This window comes from Coregonus lavaretus (genome assembly GCF_964263955.1).
Source record: "Coregonus lavaretus genome assembly, chromosome: 3".
Lineage (NCBI taxonomy): Eukaryota > Metazoa > Chordata > Actinopteri > Salmoniformes > Salmonidae > Coregonus > Coregonus lavaretus.
The window spans coordinates 51,421,307-51,441,668 of NC_139990.1; the positions used below are offsets into that span (position 1 = coordinate 51,421,307).

Genomic DNA, 20,362 nt, shown 5'->3' on the forward strand with positions numbered 1-20,362 from the left:
CTGACATCAATGCATGGGCGAAGTGCCATATTTTCATTTGTGCCGAAATCTAAATTCATCAGGCTGTGGTGTGAAATAGGCTTGTTGAAGTGCAGTCTTTATTTTATTACCTATCATTAATGCAGTCTTTGGTGTGCTTATCAATGCACGAGAACCTTTTTTCCCACTGCTATCGATTAAATAATTTTATTGTCATACAAATGTTTACTGTGCATGAAATTTCAAATGCACTCTGTCAGTACTAAATGTGTAATTTGATAGGTATTTTAACATTAAAAAATTGTAACAAAAAACTTTTGATTAAATATTTTGTTAAAATCAGTCATCTTCCTCAAATGAAGGGGATGATGACGCAATCATTGCGAGAGGGAGGGAATCTGATTTAATTGGTACTCAACTCGCAGCTCAGACGCATCATTCAGGAGAAATAGAGTTAGCCTGCACCGGAGCAGGTTAGTTTTGAAGGATTTGTTGCCATAGAAATGTACCTGGCTAAAAGTTGAGCCACTTTCGTGGTACCGGTTATCCCGAGTTGAACTCAGAGTTGACCAAAGTTACCTAGATAACGCCTCAAACCTGATTCGTAGTATAGGGCTCTGATGGAAACACAATAACACTAGACCCCACATTAACATAAAACACTGACGGCCCACTGGTGAGAGGGTAAGTCTCAATGCAAAAGCACCATAAGGGACTTACAGTGCGTTACAGCAATACTTCTGTCAAAACAAACACTAAGAGACTTAGGTTTACACTGTAGAGACAAAACAAAGGCATGATGAGAGACAAGCTAGAGAGAGGAGGAGTTTGAGATAAACATCTAGGAGCCGAGCTTCCTGGAAAATGATGTGCAGGATGGAGAGAAAGGGACAAGGTGGAGGAGACAGAGGGGACAGAAGGGAAGGGGACAAGGTGGAAGAGACAGAGGGGACAGAAGGGAAGGAGACAAGGTGGAGGACAGGAAGCAGAGAAGGTGTACAGAGGGGAAGGATGAGGGGACAGAATAAAACAAGTGAAGGGGACAGGAGCAGGGAGGAGATGGATAGGATGGAGTAGCAGAGAACGAAAGGGGAAGAGGTGAAGGAAGGAAGGGGACAGAGAGGTGAAGGAGGGAAGGGGACAGAGACAGAGAGGTGAAGGAGGGAAGGGGACAGAGACAGAGAGGTGAAGGAGGGAAGGGGACAGAGACAGAGAGGTGAAGGAGGAAAGGGACAGAGACAGAGAGGTGAAGGAGGAAAGGGACAGAGACAGAGAGGTGAAGGAGGAAAGGGACAGAAACAGAGAGGTGAAGGAGGAAAGGGACAGAAACAGAGAGGTGAAGGAGAAAAGGGACAGAAACAGAGAGGTGAAGGAGAAAAGGGGGCAGAGACGAGGTGAAGGAGGGAAGTTGGGCAGAGACGGGGTGAAGGAGACAGAGACGGAGAGGTGACGGAGGGAAGGGGACAGAGACAGAGAGGTGAAGGAGGGAAGGGGACAGAGACGGGGTGAAGGAGGGAAGGGGACAGAGATGGGGTGAAGGAGGGAAGGGGACAGAGACGGGGTGAAGGAGGGAAGGGGACAGAGACAGAGAGGTGAAGGAGGGAAGGGGACAGAGACGGGGTGAAGGAGGAAGGGGACAGAGATGGGGTGAAGGAGGGAAGGGGACAGAGACGGGGTGAAGGAGGGAAGTTGGGCAGAGACGGGGTGAAGGAGACAGAGACGGCGAGGTGAAGGAGGGAAGGGGACAGAGACAGAGGTGAAGGAGGGAAGGGGACAGAGACAGAGAGGTGAAGGAGGGAAGGGGACAGAGACGGGGTGAAGGAGGGAAGGGGACAGAGATGGGGTGAAGGAGGGAAGGGGACAGAGACGGGGTGAAGGAGGGAAGGGGACAGAGACGGGGTGAAGGAGGGAAGGGGACAGAGACGGGGTGAAGGAGGGAAGGGGACAGAGACGGGGTGAAGGAGGGAAGGGGACAGAGACGGGGTGAAGGAGGGAAGGGGACAGAGACAGGGTGAAGGAGGGAAGGGGACAGAGACGGGGTGAAGGAGACAGAGACGTGAAGGAGGGAAGGGGACAGAGACGGAGAGGTGAAGGAGGGAAGGGGACAGAGACAGGGTGTAGGAGGGAAGGGGACAGAGACGGGGTGAAGGAGGGAAGGGGACAGAGACGGGGTGAAGGAGACAGAGACGTGAAGGAGGGAAGGGGACAGAGACGGAGAGGTGAAGGAGGGAAGGGGACAGAGACGGGGTGAAGGAGGGAAGGGGACAGACGGGGTGAAGGAGGGAAGGGGACAGAGACAGGGTGAAGGAGACAGAGACAGAGAGGTGAAGGAGGGAAGGGGACAGAGACGGGGTGAAGGAGGGAAGGGGACAGAGACGGGGTGAAGGAGGGAAGGGGAGAGAGAGGTGAAGGAGGGAAGGAGACAGAGACGGAGAGGTGAAGGAAGGAAGTGGCCAGGGGCAGAGCTGAACTTCCTATAAAAGGCCTGGACAGACCTGTACAGATGGCTGGTTTAGAATTAGAAGGACCTGCTCAGCTAAACCCATTTAAGTGCCTTTACTAGAACATAGAGACCCAAAACCTTAATCAACTACCGCTTACTTGAATAGTCTTAAAATAGAGAATAGTCATTTACTAGTGTGACAAATCAGACTTTTGTCCTCCACCATGATGTTTGAAACCGGTGTGAGACTTATTTTTTGCTTTACATCAGACTATAAACTGGTTCAGACAACTTCAGCTTTTGCTCAACACATGAATACAGCACTCGTTGTTACAACTAACAATCTTATACGGTGTCTGTATTGGGTCTAGGGTCCAGTGTTTCACCTGGCTAGGTCATGTGGTAACCAAGCAAAGACAAATCCTTTCAAATAAATCCTGCATTGATTTCAATTGGGCAAGATTAGGATTTGGCTATTATTGAGAATGATAACAGGGCCTTGGCAAGAGAGATGGTTTGGCAAAAGATAAAATGGAAACTACGAAGTTAATTTGAGTGAAAAGCTCAGCCACCTTAAATCCTGCATTAACTTAATTAACTCAGTCGCCAAAGGTAGCAGTCTAATTCCACCCCCCTCATCCCTCCCTCTATCTATCTATCTACGTCACCCATCAGAATGACATCAGTCCATCCCTAACACATCACTTCATACTCTCTCTACTGCTGACACGGGTAGGTCATGTCTCTTTGCTCTGCCTCCCTCTCTGTTCTTTCTCCCTGATAGTGAAGGGTTTTGTTGATGTATGGTTCCTAGTGGTACACTGGGTAACACTCCAGTCATTGTAGAGATCTGATTGTGCTGTGCTTGTTGGACAATATCTATTTGTAACTATTTCAGGAATCATTTGGACTGGACAGCTGAGTCAACGGAAGGAAAGGAAGAGCCACAGTACCAGAGGATTTTACCCAAACAAAAGACGGATCAGTGACTCAAAAAGGCCCTACTTCAGAGAGCCTTCGACAATAACAGAGAGACACAGTACAGTCTACTACGATGGGGAACGCCAAGAGTAGTGCTATTTCAAAGGAGATCCTGGAGGACCTGAAGCTCAACACCAAGTTCACGGAGAACGAGCTGTGCCAGTGGTACGAGAACTTCCAGAAGCAGTGTCCCACTGGACGCATATCGCCAGAGGAGTTCGAGAGGATCTACGAGCGCTTCTTCCCCGATAGCGAAGCCAAGACCTACGCTCAGCATGTGTTCCGTTCGTTCGACACCAACGAGGACGGCACTCTGGACTTCAAGGAATACATCATTGCACTGCACATGACCTCCAGCGGGAAGACGACGAGGAAGCTGGAGTGGGCCTTCTCACTATTCGACGTGGACAAGAACGGATACATCACCAAGACAGAAGTGGAAGTCATCTGCCAGGTGAGTGATCAAGAAAAGATTCTAACCCTTAACTATTAAGGGGCAAGAGAAGATATCCAACCCCAAACCACTGGGTACGGGAACCTTCTTACAACAATCAATGATGGTGAGGATAATTTTGAAGATGGGACAAGGAGGAATTGTGGATATAGGCATACAAAGGAGCAGATTTTTCTAGCATTTACAGTATGTAGCATGGGAAAAGTGGGTCACCTACAAATTGACAACAAAAAAAACAAGCCATAACATTTTGTGATGCTTTTTTAGGAGAACAAATGGTGGTCTTCTGGGAATATGACTTTTCTCAAATGTAGGTCCTGTCTATATATTATATATCATCAGAAATCAGTCTGTGGTCAAAAGTGATCGTCTTTTCCTCGGTATGTAGGTCCCAGTCCTAATCATCAATTAGCTAATGTAGAGCTCTTGCCCATTTCAGCCACCCAATCCTTCCTGATAATCCACGAGATTAATGATTTAGCATCCAGAAAATGTAGGCAACTGTACTTACTGTGGTCCCCATGTTTCTGTACTTATTCAGGGGCTAAAGTATGTAGTCTGTAGATAATCAACTAAGTAACACATCCCCAGTTATGGCTGCGTTTAGACAGGCAGCCCAATTCTGATATTTTTTTCACTAATTGGTCTTTTGACCAATCAGATCAGCTCTGAAAAAGAGCTGACGTGAAAAGATCTAATGTGATTGGTCAAAAGAACAATTAGTGTAAAAAAGGTTATAATTGGGCTGCCTGTGTGAACACAGCCCATGTTGCCTAGAACAGGGTTTCTCAATTTAACCCACTGTATGCAGTTTATTTTTTTGCTTACCAATTACTCCCATTAACAAGGCTTAGTTGAATTGGCAGACCACCATTTGTCTCAAAATAGTATTTCTAAAATAGTTTACTCTCAACGTCATTTAGCTCATTGGTTCTAAGCTGAGTTATTAATTAGTATCTTAGGCAGCGTTTACACAGGCAGTCCAATTCTGATCTTTTTCCCACTAATTTGTCTTTTGACCAAACGCATCAGATCTTTTCACAGCAGATCTTTTTCAGAGCTGATTTGATTGGTTGAAAGACCAATTAGTGGAAAAAATATCAGAATTGGGCTGCTTGTGTAAACGCAGCCGAAGTGATGCCGAGCTGGAGTGAAATCCAGCATACCCAGTGGGTGCCCTGGCCCTGGCCCAGAATCAATGTTGAACAACACTGGCCAAGACCAACAGTCATTTCCATTAGCCTTTTTCTATCCCAGCTGATAGATAAGTAGAAGTGTAGCAGTGGCTGTGGGAACGGTGCAGTTGGAGGGAGGGATGGAGGCGGGAGGGAGGGATGGAGAGGTAAATAGTGTCCAGTACCTTTGCCCTGAGGTGAGCCTGCGTCTGTCTGTCTGTCCCTGGCAGATTGCCAATGAGCATGTATTGCACCACCCCTCCCCCAGTGTTAGTGTACCGTACTGGCACCAAAATGTGTTTATTCTCTGTCAAGATTATAATTGTCAGGGCAACGGGGAACTGGCTGTACTATATAGGCTGTACTGAATAGCCTGCCAAGCCAACCCTCCTCTGGTAAAAGTTGGCTTTAGGCACAGATCTAGGATCATTTCACCCAATTCCAATCTTGGATTAGGCCTAGGGGGTAAAACACTAAATTAACCTTAGGAAATACTCAGCCTAAACCAAACAGGGCAGAGGGAGGGAGGGAGGGAGGGAGGGGGGGAAGAAAAAGGAGGAGGACATCTTGGCGATAATCCACGTTAATCTGGGTGTTTTAAGTGTGAGAGATGAGTGGTTCCTGTCTCTATGTGGGACAAAGCTTTAAGGCCTGACTCTAAAGTGCACAGTCACTCCCATTCCCATTCTGTTACACTCAGATGGCCCCCGATTGACTATTGACTTTATTGTGGATAATTTACACCATAGGTCTATAATCTGTTATTACAGTAGATTTATTAGATTTTGATTGTCATTGCAAAATCACATAATTTTGAAATAGCACTTGATTGGCTAAATAACCCATGATATGTGTGCAATACAAACTGCAGGTCATTCCTTTATGCAGGTGCCTTCACCTGCCTTACAAACCAAAAGAGCAGTAACTGCCTGCTTTATCACGTGGACAAATATCCTGCCTCCACTGTGTTGTGTTTGCAGTAACTGGAAAAAGTTACAGTGAAACCAAGGGAAAAAAGCAGTAACTGCAATCACTCAAGTCAGTTACTGTGTTTTACCTTGGCTTCACTGAGCTTTGGGCTGCAGTTACTGCTACAGTACATGACACTGTATGACATACAAATACACTAAATAGCCAAAGGTATGTGGACACGTGCTCGTCAAACATCTCATTCCAAAATCATGGGCATTAATATGGAGTTGGACCCCCCTTTTGCTGCTATAACAGCCTCCACGCTTCTGGGAAGGCTTTCAACTAGATGTTGGAACATTGCTGCGGGGAATTGCTTTCATTCAGCCACAAGAGCATTAGTGAGGTCGGGCACTGATGTTGGTGCTCGATGGGGTTGAAGTCAGGGCTCTGTGCAAGCCAGTCGATTTCTTCCACACTGATCTTGACAAACCATTTCTGTATGGACCTCGCTATGTGCACAGGGGCATTGTCATGCTGAAACAGGAAAGGGCCTTCCCCAAACTGTTGCCACAAAGTTGGAAGCACAGAATCGTCTAGAATGTCATTGTATGCTGTAGCGTTATGATTTCCCTTCACTGGAACTAAGGGGCCTCGCCCGAACCATGAAAAATAGCCCCAGGCCATTATTCCTCCATCACTCCAGAGTCCAATGGCGGCGAGCTTTACACCACTCCAGCCGATGCTTGGCATTGCGCATGGTGATCTTAGGCTTGTGTGCGGCTGCTCGGCCATGGAAACCCATTTCATGAAGCTTCCGACAAACAGTTATTGTGCTGACGTTGCTTCCAGAGGCAGTTTTGAACTCGGTAGTGAGTGTTGCAAAATTTTTACATGCTACATGCTTCAGCACTCAGCAGTCCCGTTCTGTGAGCTTGCGTGGCCTACCACTTCGCGGCTGAGCCCTTGTTGCTCCTAGACGTTTGCACTTCACAATAACAGCACTTACAGTTGACCGGGGCAGCTCTACAGGGCAGACATTTTACGAACTGACTTGTTGGAAAAGTGGCATCCTATGACGGTGCCACGTTAAAAGTTACTGAGCTCTTCAGTACGGGCCATTCTACTGCCAATGTTTGTCTATAGAGATTGCATGGCTCTGTGCTCGATTTTATACACCTGTCAGCAACAGGTGTGGCTGAAATAGCCGAATCCACTAATTTGAAGGGGTGACCACATTCTTTTGGCCATGTAGTGTGTCTATGAACAAGTTTGTGTAAAAAATGAATTGTCATGGAAACATATTCCAGTGGGCGTACCAAGCAAGAAGTAAATCTATGAACACAAGTTTGTGTAAAAAATGAATTGTCATGGAAACGTATTCCAGGCAAGAAGGCTGAACCCTGTCTAGGGCCAAAGGTAATGTCAGAGGTCAGGGTCAATATGAATACAAAATAACCTCATAGTAAGACAACATATAACCACAACTCCAATTATCTGCCTACAATTAATTTAGGCAATTTAAAGTCATTTTTCTCAGTTTCACTCTATAAGCAGTTACTGCTCTTTTGCTTGGTAGGGCAGAACACATCTCTGACTATCTCAGAGAGCTGAATATGATGTGTCCCAGGAAGTTTTCTAAACATCCATTCAATAAAGTAGGTCAAACGTTTATCTTTAAATAGTTTATCTTTAAATAATGTGGGCAATTGATGTAGTTCCATATATAATGTAAGTGAAAGTGAATCTTAGAAAAGACAAGACAAGCTAACTTGTAAATAATGACGCACAGGAGTGGTCAAATGGGTTTCTCTAGTGGTCAAGTTGGTTCCCTTCAGACGTGTTGTAAAAAACATGTATTGGGATGCCCAACACACACACAGACCCATGTTAAGGCTATGATGAGAGGCTGCAGGCACCAACTAAGTGATACATGTGAACTGTAGCAGATCATATGCCATATACAGTATTCTGAACTTGTAGATATGTAAAAGAAGTCTTTGCAATCTTCCTTTATCTGTTCCCCTACTCTCTCTCTCTCTCTCTCTCTCTCTCTCCTCTCTCTCTCCTGTCGATCTCGCTCTCTCTCTCTCTCTCTCTCTCTCTCTCTCTCTCTCTCTCTCTCTCTCTCTCTCTCTCTCTCTCTCTCTCTCTCTCTTCTCTCTCTCTCTCTCTCTCTCTCTCTCTCAGGCCATCTTTAACCTAATCCCCAAGGAAGATCTGCCCAAGTTACCGGCCGACGAGAATACACCAGAGAAGAGAGCCAACAAACTGTGGGGATTCTTTGAGAAACCAGACAACGGTAAGAGACAAACAAACACGCATGCACGCACACACACACACACACACACACACACACACAGGTTCACAGCAGGTTGTTGTGACTTGTGTTGTTGTGGTAATGAAAGGAAAGGTTTTATGTCATTATGTTCTTTGCTCAGCAGCTGTTTCTCCTGTAGGACGTCCGTCCAGCGTACACAGATTACGTTCTTCACCATGTGATCTCTTACAGGAGAGTTGCCCTTTGGTTTAAGGACATACACCCACCACCCACCTGGGGATTCATTCCCTACCAAAACATTGCTTTTTCCACAGAAAATGTTTAATCTTATTGAGCCAAATGCAAAGACATACAGTATGTACTGTTGAAGAACTACTGACAAATGGTATGTACAGTACACATACAGTACAGTGTGGTACACAACAATCCCCCTGAGGAAGATTACAGGGTCAAACACTAATCAGCTGTGAAGTAGTAGGCTACATTTTACAACTTCTCTCTCTCTCTGTCTCCCTATATTTATTTTTCTCTCTCTCTCTCTCTCTCTCTCTCTCTCTCTCTCTCTCTCTCTCTCTCTCTCTCTCTCCCTTTATTTATTTATTTATTTATTTCTCTCTCTCTCTCTCTCTCTCTCTCTCTCTCTCTCTCTCTCTCTCTCTCTCTCTCTCTCTCAATTCAACTCAATTTAAGGGTTTTATTGGCATGGGAAACATGTTTACATTGCCATAGCAAGTGAAATGGATAAACAAAAGTGAAATAAACAATAAAAAGTGAACAGTAAATATTACACTCACACAAGTTCCAAAAGAATAAAGACATTTCAAATGTCATATTATGTCTGAATACGGTGTTGTAATGATGTGCAAATAGTTAAAGTACAAAAGGGAAAATAAATAAATATGGGTTGTATTTACAATGGTGTTTGTTCTTCACTGGTTGCCCTTTTCTTGTGGCAACAGGTCACAAATCTTGCTGCTGTGATTGCACACTGTGGTATTTCACCCAATAGATATGGGAGTTGATCAAAATTGGGTTTGTTTTCCAATTCTTTGTGGATCTGTGTAATCTGAGGGAAATATGTGTCTCTAATATGGTCATACATTTGGCAGGAGGTTAGGAAGTGCAGCTCAGTTTCAACCTCATTTTGTGGGCAGTGTGCACATAACCTGTCTTCTCTTGAGAGCCAGGTCTGTCTACGGTGACCTTTCTCAATAGCAAGGCTATGCTCACTGAGTCTGTCCATAGTCAAAGCTTTCCTTAATTTTGGGTCAGTCACGGTGCCAATGTGCACTCTCTGTTTAGGGCCAAATAGCATTCTAGTTTGCTCTGTTTTTTTGTTAATTATTTCCAATGTCTCTCTCTCTCTCTCTGTCTCTCTTTTGCTCTCTGTCTCTGTCTCTCACTCGCTGTCTCTCTCGCGCTCTCTCAGACCGGTTGGCGGAGGGAGAGTTCATCAAGGGGGTGACCGAGAACGAAAACGCCATGCGTCTCATCCACTACGAACCCATCACTGACTAGTCATCCCTTCTTCTTTACCTCTTCCTCCCTCACACACTCTTTCTTCTCCTCATCCTCTATCACTGTCATTGTATTCTAATGTTCTGTCTTTCCCTTCTGTGTAAATACTCTTGTATGGCGGTGTCTTAATTGTCTTCACTGTACCTTCTGATAAAGTAGGGGTTTATGTTGGTTAAAGTATACATGTCTGTCTGTGCATGTATTTTTATTGGATTGAGGCTGTTTTATGACCCAAGGGGATAAATATGAAGGTAGACGGCCGCTATTGTAATTAGTATGTGATGCAATATAAACACTACAGAATAATTGAGGCACAAATATACAGTGGGGAGAACAAGTATTTGATACACTGCCGATTTTGCAGGTTTTCCTACTTACAAAGCATGTAGTGGTCTGTAATTTTTTATCATAGGTACACTTCAACTGTGAGAGACGGAATCTAAAACAAAAATCCAGAAAATCACATTGTATGATTTGTAAATAATTAATTTGCATTTTATTGCATGACATAAGTATTTGATCACCTACCAACCAGTAAGAATTCCGGCTCTCACAGACCTGTTAGTTTTTCTTTAAGAAGCCCTCCTGTTCTCCACTCATTACCTGTATTAACTGCACCTGTTTGAACTCGTTACCTGTATAAAAGACACCTGTCCACACACTCAATCAAACAGACTCCAACCTCTCCACAATGGCCAAGACCAGAGAGCTGTGTAAGGACATCAGGGATAAAATTGTAGACCTGCACAAGGCTGGGATGGGCTACAGGACAATAGGCAAGCAGCTTGGTGAGAAGGCAATAACTGTTGGCGCAATTATTAGAAAATGGAAAAAGTTCAAGATGACGGTCAATCACCCTCGGTCTGGGGCTCCATGCAAGATGTCACCTTGTGGGGCATCAATGATCATGAGGAAGGTGAGGGATCAGCCCAGAACTACACGGCAGGACCTGGTCAATGACCTGAAGAGAGCTGGGACCACAGTCTCAAAGAAAACCATTAGTAACACACTACGCCGTCATGGATTAAAATCCTGCAGCGCACGCAAGGTCCCCCTGCTCAAGCCAGCGCATGTCCAGGCCCGTCTGAAGTCTGCCAATGACCATCTGGATGATCCAGTGGAGGAATGGGAGAAGGTCATGTGGTCTGATGAGACAAAAATTGAGCTTTTTGGTCTAAACTCCACTCGCCGTGTTTGGAGGAAGAAGAAGGATGAGTACAACCCCAAGAACACCATCCCAACCGTGAAGCATGGAGGTGGAAACATCATTCTTTGGGGATGCTTTTCTGCAAAGGGGACAGGACAACTGCACCGTATTGAGGGGAGGATGGATGGGGCCATGTATCGCGAGATCTTGGCCAACAACCTCCTTCCCTCAGTAAGAGCATTGAAGATGGGTCGTGGCTGGGTCTTCCAGCATGACAACGACCCGAAACACACAGCCAGGGCAACTAAGGAGTGGCTCCGTAAGAAGCATCTCAAGGTCCTGGAGTGGCCTAGCCAGTCTCCAGACCTTAACCCAATAGAAAATCTTTGGAGGGAGCTGAAAGGATCTGGAGAAGGTCTGTATGGAGGAGTGGGCCAAAATCCCTGCTGCAGTGTGTGCAAACCTGGTCAAGACCTACAGGAAACGTATGATCTCTGTAATTGCAAACAAAGGTTTCTGTACCAAATATTAAGTTCTGCTTTTCTGATGTATCAAATACTTATGTCATGCAATAAAATGCAAATTAATTACTTAAAAATCAGACAATGTGATTTTCTGGATTTCTGTTTTAGATTCCGTCTCTCACAGTTGAAGTGTACCTATGATAAAAAATTACAGACCTCTACATGCATTGTAAGTAGGAAAACCTGCAAAATCGGCAGTGTATCAAATACTTGTTCTCCCCACTGTATTTATTTCTTTCTTTGTATATTGATACAACATTCCTGCTAAATGCTGTTTTCCTATCGGATTGAAGTTAAAATGGCTTTTTGGTACTCTAAGCTGATTGTGAAAAAGTAATGGTTGTCTAGTGTTTTGCACTGTCCTGAATACACATGTACTTGATCATTTGTTAATTGTTCATTCTATAAATTGAATTATTCTAAGAAGCTCTAAATGGTGTCGCTGTTGAAGGAACACTTGAAGTGTGCAAATGTGATAAACGATAACAGTTTGGACACAGGTATTTAGGAAAAGGAACTGAAAATCTGTAGAATATCAAACCTTTTTCTACATTAGGAATTTGCATGGTTGTGATGCTGGCTTTTAGATTTTTATCCTACAATTGTCTTATTGTTTTTAGTCAAAGAGCTGTACACTGCATATGGTGGATTAAAGTTTTTGTCATAAATTCTGTGTATAGCAAATAATTGTGTGTGTGTGTCCTTTATCTCCCACAAATTAGTGTGTGACCTAAAAAGAGTCTGTTTTCAGTAAGAATAGTAGGGTTTCTATATGGTTCCTATTGTCCAAACAGTGACTTTGTGTATTCAAATATGTGATTCACAAACAAAGGACAAGGGTCTTATGTTTTTGATCATATTTACACATGGTCAGTTAATCCCGGATTTTCTGACACCATGAACATACATGCTGTGTGTGTATTATAATGTATTATACATGCCTGTGCGTGCAAAAGTGTGTCCGTGTTCCTATATTTCTTTCCAAGGCTGTTTCTTGACCCCCACATCCTCCTCCCCCTCCCTCCTTACTCCTCCCTTCCCTCCTCAGTTGTTCCCTCCTTCTCTCCATCCAACTCGGGATTACTGTCATAATCTTCTGTTCAACATCGGAAAGCAGACAGAAACAAATTCTCTGTAATCTTTCCATCTCTATCGCTCTTTCAATCTCTCTCTTATTTGTCTGTCTATCTGCAGGGGAATTCTCTGACTTGTGTCCTCATGTCCAATGCTTGCGTATTGATTAACTAATAGCTCATTTACAGTGTCTTACACACATAGTGGTGGTCAGCCCCTAATATTGAGCCCCCCCCCCCCCCTTTTGTCTTCAGAACAGTCTCAATTCATCAGGGCATGGACTCCACAAGGTGTCAAAAGCGCTCCACATTGATGCTGACCCATGTTGACTCCAATGCTTCCCACAGTTGTGTCAAGTTGGCTGGATGTCCTTTGGGTGGTGGACCATTCTTGATACACACGGGAAACTATTGGGGGGGGGGGTGTAACAACAGAGAGATCTACAGTAGAGCTACCACAGAGAGATAGAGAAATACAGAGAGATCTACAGTAGCTACCACAGAGAGATAGAGAAATATAATTAATTTTGTAATTGATTATGGTGACTTGTTGTATGTGCATGCAGCCTCCTCTGTCTTACAGAGACTGGACTCTGTTTATCATGCATAATTGCACTTTATTACAAATACCAAGTCATTCACCCACCATTGCACCTTGTACCAAATGGTGGATTGGACATCATTTCAAATGCACACAAAGCTAAATTTGTATGTGTTCATCTACAAAGCCCTTTTGGGTAAACTCCCTCTTTACCTCTGTAGTCTGGTCTCCTTCAACACAAGCAGTCACCATACCCAGTCTGCTAGGTGGTTGCTACTTAAAGTCCCCAGGACATTTACAGCATTACGCAAGACTGCCTTCTTGTCTTGTGCACCAGAAGCATGGAATAGTCTACAATCCACGCTTCATCTACAGTACCAGTCAAACGTTTGGTCACACCCACTCATTCAAGGGTTTTTCTACATTGTAGAATAATAGTGAAGACATCAAAACTATGAAATAACACATATGGAATCATGTAGTAACCAAAAAATTGTTAAACAAATGAAAATATATTTTATATTTCGATTGAGTAGCCACCCTTTTCCTTGATGACAGCTTTGCACACTCTTGGCATTCTCTCAACCAGCTTCATGAGGTAGTCACCTGGAATGCATTTCAATTAACAGGTGTGCCTTGTTAAAAGTTAATTTGTGAAATGTCTTTCCTTCTTAATGCATTTGAGCCAATCTGTTGTGTTGTGACAAGGTAGGGGTGGTATACAGAAGATAGCCCTATTTGGAAAAATACCAAGTCCATATTATGGCAAGAACAGCTCAAATAAGCAAAGAGAAATCACAGTCCATCATTACTTTAAGACATGAAGATCAGTCAATCCGGAGAATTTCAAGAACTTTGAAAGTTTCTTCAAGTGCAGTCGCAAAAACCATAAAGCGCTATGATGAAACTGGTTCTCATGAGGACCGCCACAGGAATGGAAGACTCAGAGTATGCAGAGGATAAGTTCATTAGAGTTACCAGCCTCACAAATTGCAACCCAAATAAATGCTTCACAGAGTTCAAGTAACAGACACATCTCAACATCAACTGTTCAGAGGAGACTACGTGAATCAGGCTTTTATGGTCGAATTGCTGCAAAGAAACCACTACTAAAGGACACTGATAAGAAGAAGAGACTTGCATTGGCCAAGAAACACAAGCAATGGACATTAGACCTGTGGAAATCTGTCCTTTGGTCTGATGAGTCCAAATTTGAGATTTTTGGTTCCAACCGCCATGGCTTTGTGAGATGCAGAGTAGGTGAACAGATGATCTCCGCATGTGTGGTTCCCACCGTGAAGCATGGAGGAAGAGGTGTGATGGTGCTTTGCTCGTGACACTGTCAGTGATTTATTTAGAATTCAAGGCACACTTATCCAGCACGGATACCACAGCATTCTGCAGCGATACGCCATCCCATCTGGTTTGCGCTTAGTTGGACTATCATTTGTTTTTCAACAGGACAATGACCCAACACACCTCCAGGCTGTGTAAGGGCTATTTGACCAAAAAGGAGAGTGATGGAGTGCTGCATCAGATGACCTGGCCTCCACAATCATCCGACCTTAACCCAACTGAGATGGTTTGGGATGAGTTGGGCCGCAGAGTGAAGGAAAAGCAGCCAACAAGTGCTCAGCTGTCATCAAGGCAAAGGGTGGCTACTTTGAAGAATCTTGTTTAACACTTTTTTGGTTACAACATGATTCCAAATGTGTTATTTCATAGTTTTGATGTCTTCACTATTATTCTACAATGTAGAAAATAGTAAAAATAAAGAAAAACCCTTGAACAAATAGGTGTGTCCAAACTTTTGACTGGTACTGTAGATATGTTAGTGCCAGTGAATGAATTTAAAATGTTGATGGGAGACTATGTTACAGAGGAGTGTAAATGCTTGTTTTAGGCTGGATCATGTTGTTGAATTGTATTGTATTGTTGTATGTTTTAATTCTGTAATGTATTGATTGTTACTGCCTTCTTGGCCAGGTATCCCTTGAAAAAGAGACTCTGGGTCTCAATTGACTTTTCCTGGTTAAATAAAGGTTAAATAAATACAATAAAATAAAATACAGAGCGATCTACAGTAGCTACCACAGACAGAGAAATACAGAGAGATCTACAGTAGCTACCACAGAGAGATAGAGAAATACAGAGAGATCTACAGTAGAGCTAGCACAGAGAGATAGAGAAATACAGAGAGATCTACAGTAGCTACCACAGAGAGATAGAGAAATACAGAGAGATCTACAGTAGAGCTAGCACAGAGAGAGAGATAAATACAGAGAGATCTACAGTAGAGCTACCACAGAGAGATAGAGAAATACAGAGAGATCTACAGTAGAGCTAGCACAGAGAGATAGAGAAATACAGAGAGATCTACAGTAGAGCTACCACAGAGAGATAGAGAAATACAGAGAGATCTACAGTAGCTACCACAGAGAGATAGAGAAATACAGAGAGATCTACAGTAGAGCTACCACAGAGAGATATATAAATACAGAGAGATCTACAGTAGAGCTACCACAGAGAGATAGAGAAATACAGAGAGATCTACAGTAGAGCTAGCACAGAGAGATAGAGAAATGCAGATATGGTCTATGTCTCCTATAGGAGAGGAGGGGGAAGGAGGGCTGGGAGTGCATGAATAACATCAGTTCCACTTCAGATGGACACAGAGATTATTGTTTATTTTACAGGTTCAGAACGGGACCCATTCAGACAAAGTGAAAAGCATGTTTTACAAAGGTCAGAAAGTATTGGATACTTATGGTAAAACTATTTCCAACATGGATACATTTACATACATGTATACTGTATAACAATCCCTTACCATTAGGCACTATTGTATTAATTAATGACAATTTGAGGAGTGTTAGCACAAACCATGTATGTCAAGGTGATCTCTGTTAAATGTCAATGTGGGGATACTGTAGCTCTTACAGCCAACACAGTTCCTGTGTCCAATGTCCATCAAGTTCTGCTCTTACAGCCAACACAGTTCCTGTGTCCAATGTCCATCAAGTTCTGCTCTTACAGCCAACACAGTTCCTGTGTCCAATGTCCATCAAGTTCTGCTTCTTCCCCACAAGCAGTGCAAGATAATTATATCAGAATTCCCTCTCTCTCATATCTTATGTCAGAACTATTCCCCTCCCACTTTCTCAGTCTCACTCTTTCTCTGTCTCACTCTTTCTCTGTCTCACTCTTTCTCTGTCTCACTCTTTCTCTGTCTCACTCTTTCTCTGTCTCACTCTTTCTCTGTCTCACTCTTTCTCTGTCTCTGTCTCACTCTGTCACTGTCTCTGTCTCACTCTTTCCATTTTGAGAGCTCAAGCTGCATATACAGTACCTGTAATGTGACTACATTACCCATAGTCCTCCTCTGGTCTCTTTAGCCCCACCCATCTCTTATTAACAGGGCGAATCAGCTCTTTCCCTCTCCATGGCCTCCTCCATCTCATCCATCTCTCTCTCACAGTCCTCACAGCCCTCCGGCCCACACCCCCCTACCAACACCAGAGTTGGTACATCCCCGTTCCCCACCCCCATCACGGTCCCGTCAGGCGCCCACGCCACGTCAATCATCCCTTCCGGGCACTGCAATAGGCCACGGACAGAGTAGAGCCCGCCCCCGGGCACCACCTCGTCATAGGGAGGGGCGTGGCTGGCGGCGCGGGCCTCCTCCAATCGGAGCCTCTGTTTGTGGCGCAGCTCGATGATGGTCTTGGTGTAAGAGTTGAGGGTGAAGACTGCAGCTCCCATACAACAGCTGAAGGAGATCCACGCCAAGCTGAGGAGAGACCACAGAGAGAGAGGGAGGGGTCATTAGAGAGAGAGTCATATGAAAGAAGGGTCTCTACTATTCACTACTAGGAGTGTGAATGAATACCCACGCGAATGACCAGCCGTAGTCCCAGGTCTGAGGCCTCCAGTCTTTAGGGCCAACAATGACGGTCATCTGGAACACTGTGGTGTACATCATGTGGGCCACCATCCCCATCAGACCTGGAGGGGGGAGAGAGAAAAGCATTGATTTACTGTTTCATTGATGAATTAATTCAACATCTTGGCTAGAGGATGGGAGAGGCAGACAGAGATAAAGAGGTGAAGTCTGGAGGTGTAGAAAAGGATATGAACAAGAGAAGTGCTCAAGAGAAGTGCTCCAGAGGAAGATGCAGTAAAGACAACGGAGGGAGGGAGGTTAAGGAGAAATTGAAGGAGTGGAGGCGTTACCTGACAGTACGGTGCAGATGGCAGCATAGGCGTTGATTTTGAGAGCGTGTATCTCCTTATGGGAACACAACAGCTCCAGCCACATCAACAGAAAGCCCATTCCCAATAGACCAATGTAAGTGAACTCAGATATCACCGATAGCCATAACACACCTGCAGACACACACACATTTGTTTTACTATCCTTGTGGGGACCAAACAATTGATTCCCATTCAAAATCCTATTTTCCCTAACTCCTAACCCTAAACCTTTGACCTAATCCTAACCTTAACCTCAAAACCCTAACTGTAACCCTAGACCTAACCCCTAAGCCTAAAATAGCCCTTTTCCTTGTCCCCACTTGTCTGAACGTCCCCACTTGTCCAAATGTTCCTTGTTTTACTATCGTTGTGAAGACATCTGGTCCCCACAAGGATAGTAAAACCATACCACACAAACACACATGTATCAATGGGACGCCCATCCTCAACATGTAAAACTAGACACCACAGGCAGCGAGAGAGAGAGAGAGAGAGAGAGCGGACAAACCTTGTGTTTCACCAGGAGTCAGCTCAATAAAGCTGCGACACTTCTCACCTAGAGGAAAGAATTGGAACAATATTAGCGGTTTACAACTTTTTGTGAGAGAGAAAAGTAAAGAGCACTTGTAGCCTTTCTCACCATCAATGTGTTTCTCACAGCTCTCCCAGAAGCCAGTGTGGAAGTATCTGAAGGTGTACTTGTCCTCTCCTGTCTCCCAGATGTAGTGAACAGCATTGTCTAGCTGTCTCTTGCGGATCTTAGCCAGTTCATCTCTCCTCTGCGGGGACAGGGTTCTATTGTACGGGTTCTGAGTTGGGCTCTCTGAGGAGAGTAGAATATTATATTTCCTCTGTGGGGACAGGGTTCTGTTGTATGGGTTCTGATTTGGGCTCTCTGAGAGTAGAATATAATATTTCCTCTGTGGGGACAGGGTTCTGTTGTATGGGTTCTGATTTGGGCTCTCAGAGTAGAATATTCTCTTGGTATCCATCTGATGACAGTGGAAAAATATATTTTTGTTCACCTCCCTAACGTCCATATTTGTTCTACACAACACATACCTGAACATTCTGAGTAAAACCCAGATGTCTTCCTCTTATCCTTTCTAAGAAGTGACCCACTGGGCACACACTGGTTGAATCAACGTTGATGTGAAATAGACGTTGAATTAACGCCTATGCCCAGTAGGGATTGATTGAAATCTCATCCCATTTCTTGTGAATGACACTGGGTCAGCATATCACTCCTATCTTTGTAGTAAGACTCACATTAAATGTAATCCCTCTAAATGGATTTACTCCCAAATCTATACCCCATTGTCTACAACACTAAGGTTTTTATAACATAACTCAGACAGGATCAGCGACATGTGTTACTAAGTGTGTGTGTGTATTTGTGTATTCACATGCATGTGTGTGAGCGTAGGTGTGTATTCACGTGCATGTGTGTGAGCGTGGGTGTGTATTCACGTGCATGTGTGTGAGCATGGATGTGTATTCACGTGCATGTGTGTGAGCGTGGGTGTGTATTCACGTGCATGTTTGTGAGCGTGGATGTGTATTCACGTGCATGTTTGTGAGCGTGGATGTGGATGTGTATTCACGTGCATGTGTGTGAGCGTGGGTGTGTATTCACGTGCATGTGTGTGAGCATGGATGTGTATTCACGTGCATGTGTGTGAGCGTGGGTGTGTATTCACATGCATGTTTGTGAGTGTAGGTGTGTATTCACATGCATGTGTGTGAGCGTGGGTGTGTATTCACATGCATGTGTGTGAGCGTGGGTGTGGATTCACGTGCATGTTTGTGAGCGTGGGTGTGTATTCACGTGCATGTGTGTGAGCGTTGGTGTGTATTCACGTTCATGTGTGTGAGCGTGGGTGTGGATTCACGTACATGTGTGTGAGCGTGGTGTGTGGATTCACGTGCATGTGTGTGAGCGTGGGTGTGTATTCACGTGCATGTGTGTGAGCGTGTGCGTCAGGTGAGCCTCTTGCTGTGGTTAGAGGTGCTGGGCTCTGGCCAGAGTACATACTGTACACGACAGCTACAGCTCTCTAACTGGATTAATGTATGGTTATAGAGCTGTTAATCTCAATCTCACTGGATTATGCACAATACAGACCAGGGAGCAGAGAGGACAGAACAAAACACCAGGATTAATTTGCATTCCTCACACCCAGCAGATTACAGCTCAGAGCAAAGTTGTTTTCAATGAGGGATGTGGAGGCAGGTTTGGGGGGGGGGGGGGGGGGGGGTAGATTACATATGTACAGTATCATAAACCTTGGGACAATAGGGGAAGAGGCCACATAAGTGTGCCAGAATGTACTGCTGGGAAGACAAAAATGACAACTTCTTTGAAAACAGTTGGTTTGGCGTAAAAAATTCAGAATGGTGTCTTTTGGGTGTTTGGCCATGTGGGAACACTTGGATGAGGGTTGTGATTGGGTTTCAACTGTCAGAAGACAGTATGTCATAATTGGCTGGCAGATGTCACCATGTTGTTGAAGTTGTGTAATGCTTATGTTAAACACTGTCCTGCTACTCATCTAACACTCAGATGGGTACTTCAACCAAATTCATGCAGTTCAGACTCCCTTGTACATCCAAACTTTTAGATAATAGCTTAGGGCTGGTAGGATCCGTAGGGCTGACTAGTGATGACAGTAACAGGATATACATATGATCACAGCGAGGGGTGGGTCAATAAGTTAGGATGACACTCTGGAACTGGGTGTATTGAGAGTGCCACAGGAAATGACATCACAATTACATAGGTGACAGTTACGTAGGCATACCTGTGGTGTAGGGTTCACTGTTGTTCTGACCACAGTTCCTCATCTTGACTGGAGACAGGCAGAGAGGCTTGACCACCTTGTGAGTCCCTTCACACCAGTAGGAGGTGCAGAGAGCCAGGATGGACAGGGCCAGAGCCAGAGTGGTCAGGGACAGGGACAGCAGGGAGCGGGACCGACGAGACATGTTCTCCAACATGGCCACACAGGGAGAGGGGGAGAGAAGGTCAAGAAGGAGGGATAGGGCGGGAGGAGATGAAGTGTGTAGAGACACAGGGCAGGGGA

General features: G+C 44.5%; 2 protein-coding genes across 2 annotated transcripts; one reads left to right on the forward strand and one right to left on the reverse strand.

Annotated features, from left to right (window-relative positions):
* The first annotated feature begins 3,325 nt into the window (after positions 1-3,325).
* LOC311116744 (recoverin-like) lies at positions 3,326-10,096 on the forward strand. Its single transcript, XM_084157445.1, has 3 exons — positions 3,326-3,857; positions 8,132-8,243; positions 9,652-10,096. The coding sequence occupies exons 1-3, from the start codon at positions 3,477-3,479 to the stop codon at positions 9,738-9,740; spliced, it is 582 nt and encodes a 193-aa protein (XP_084013571.1). The 5' UTR covers positions 3,326-3,476; the 3' UTR covers positions 9,741-10,096.
* A 6,340-nt stretch (positions 10,097-16,436) lies between these two features.
* LOC311108979 (germ cell-specific gene 1-like protein) lies at positions 16,437-20,276 on the reverse strand (the record flags this gene model as incomplete). Its single annotated transcript, XM_084151760.1, has 6 exons — positions 16,437-16,815; positions 16,919-17,030; positions 17,259-17,411; positions 17,788-17,835; positions 17,920-18,102; positions 20,081-20,276. 6 exons carry the CDS (start codon positions 20,274-20,276, stop codon positions 16,437-16,439), a joined length of 1,071 nt encoding a protein of 356 aa, XP_084007886.1.
* Positions 20,277-20,362: the final 86 nt, after the last annotated feature.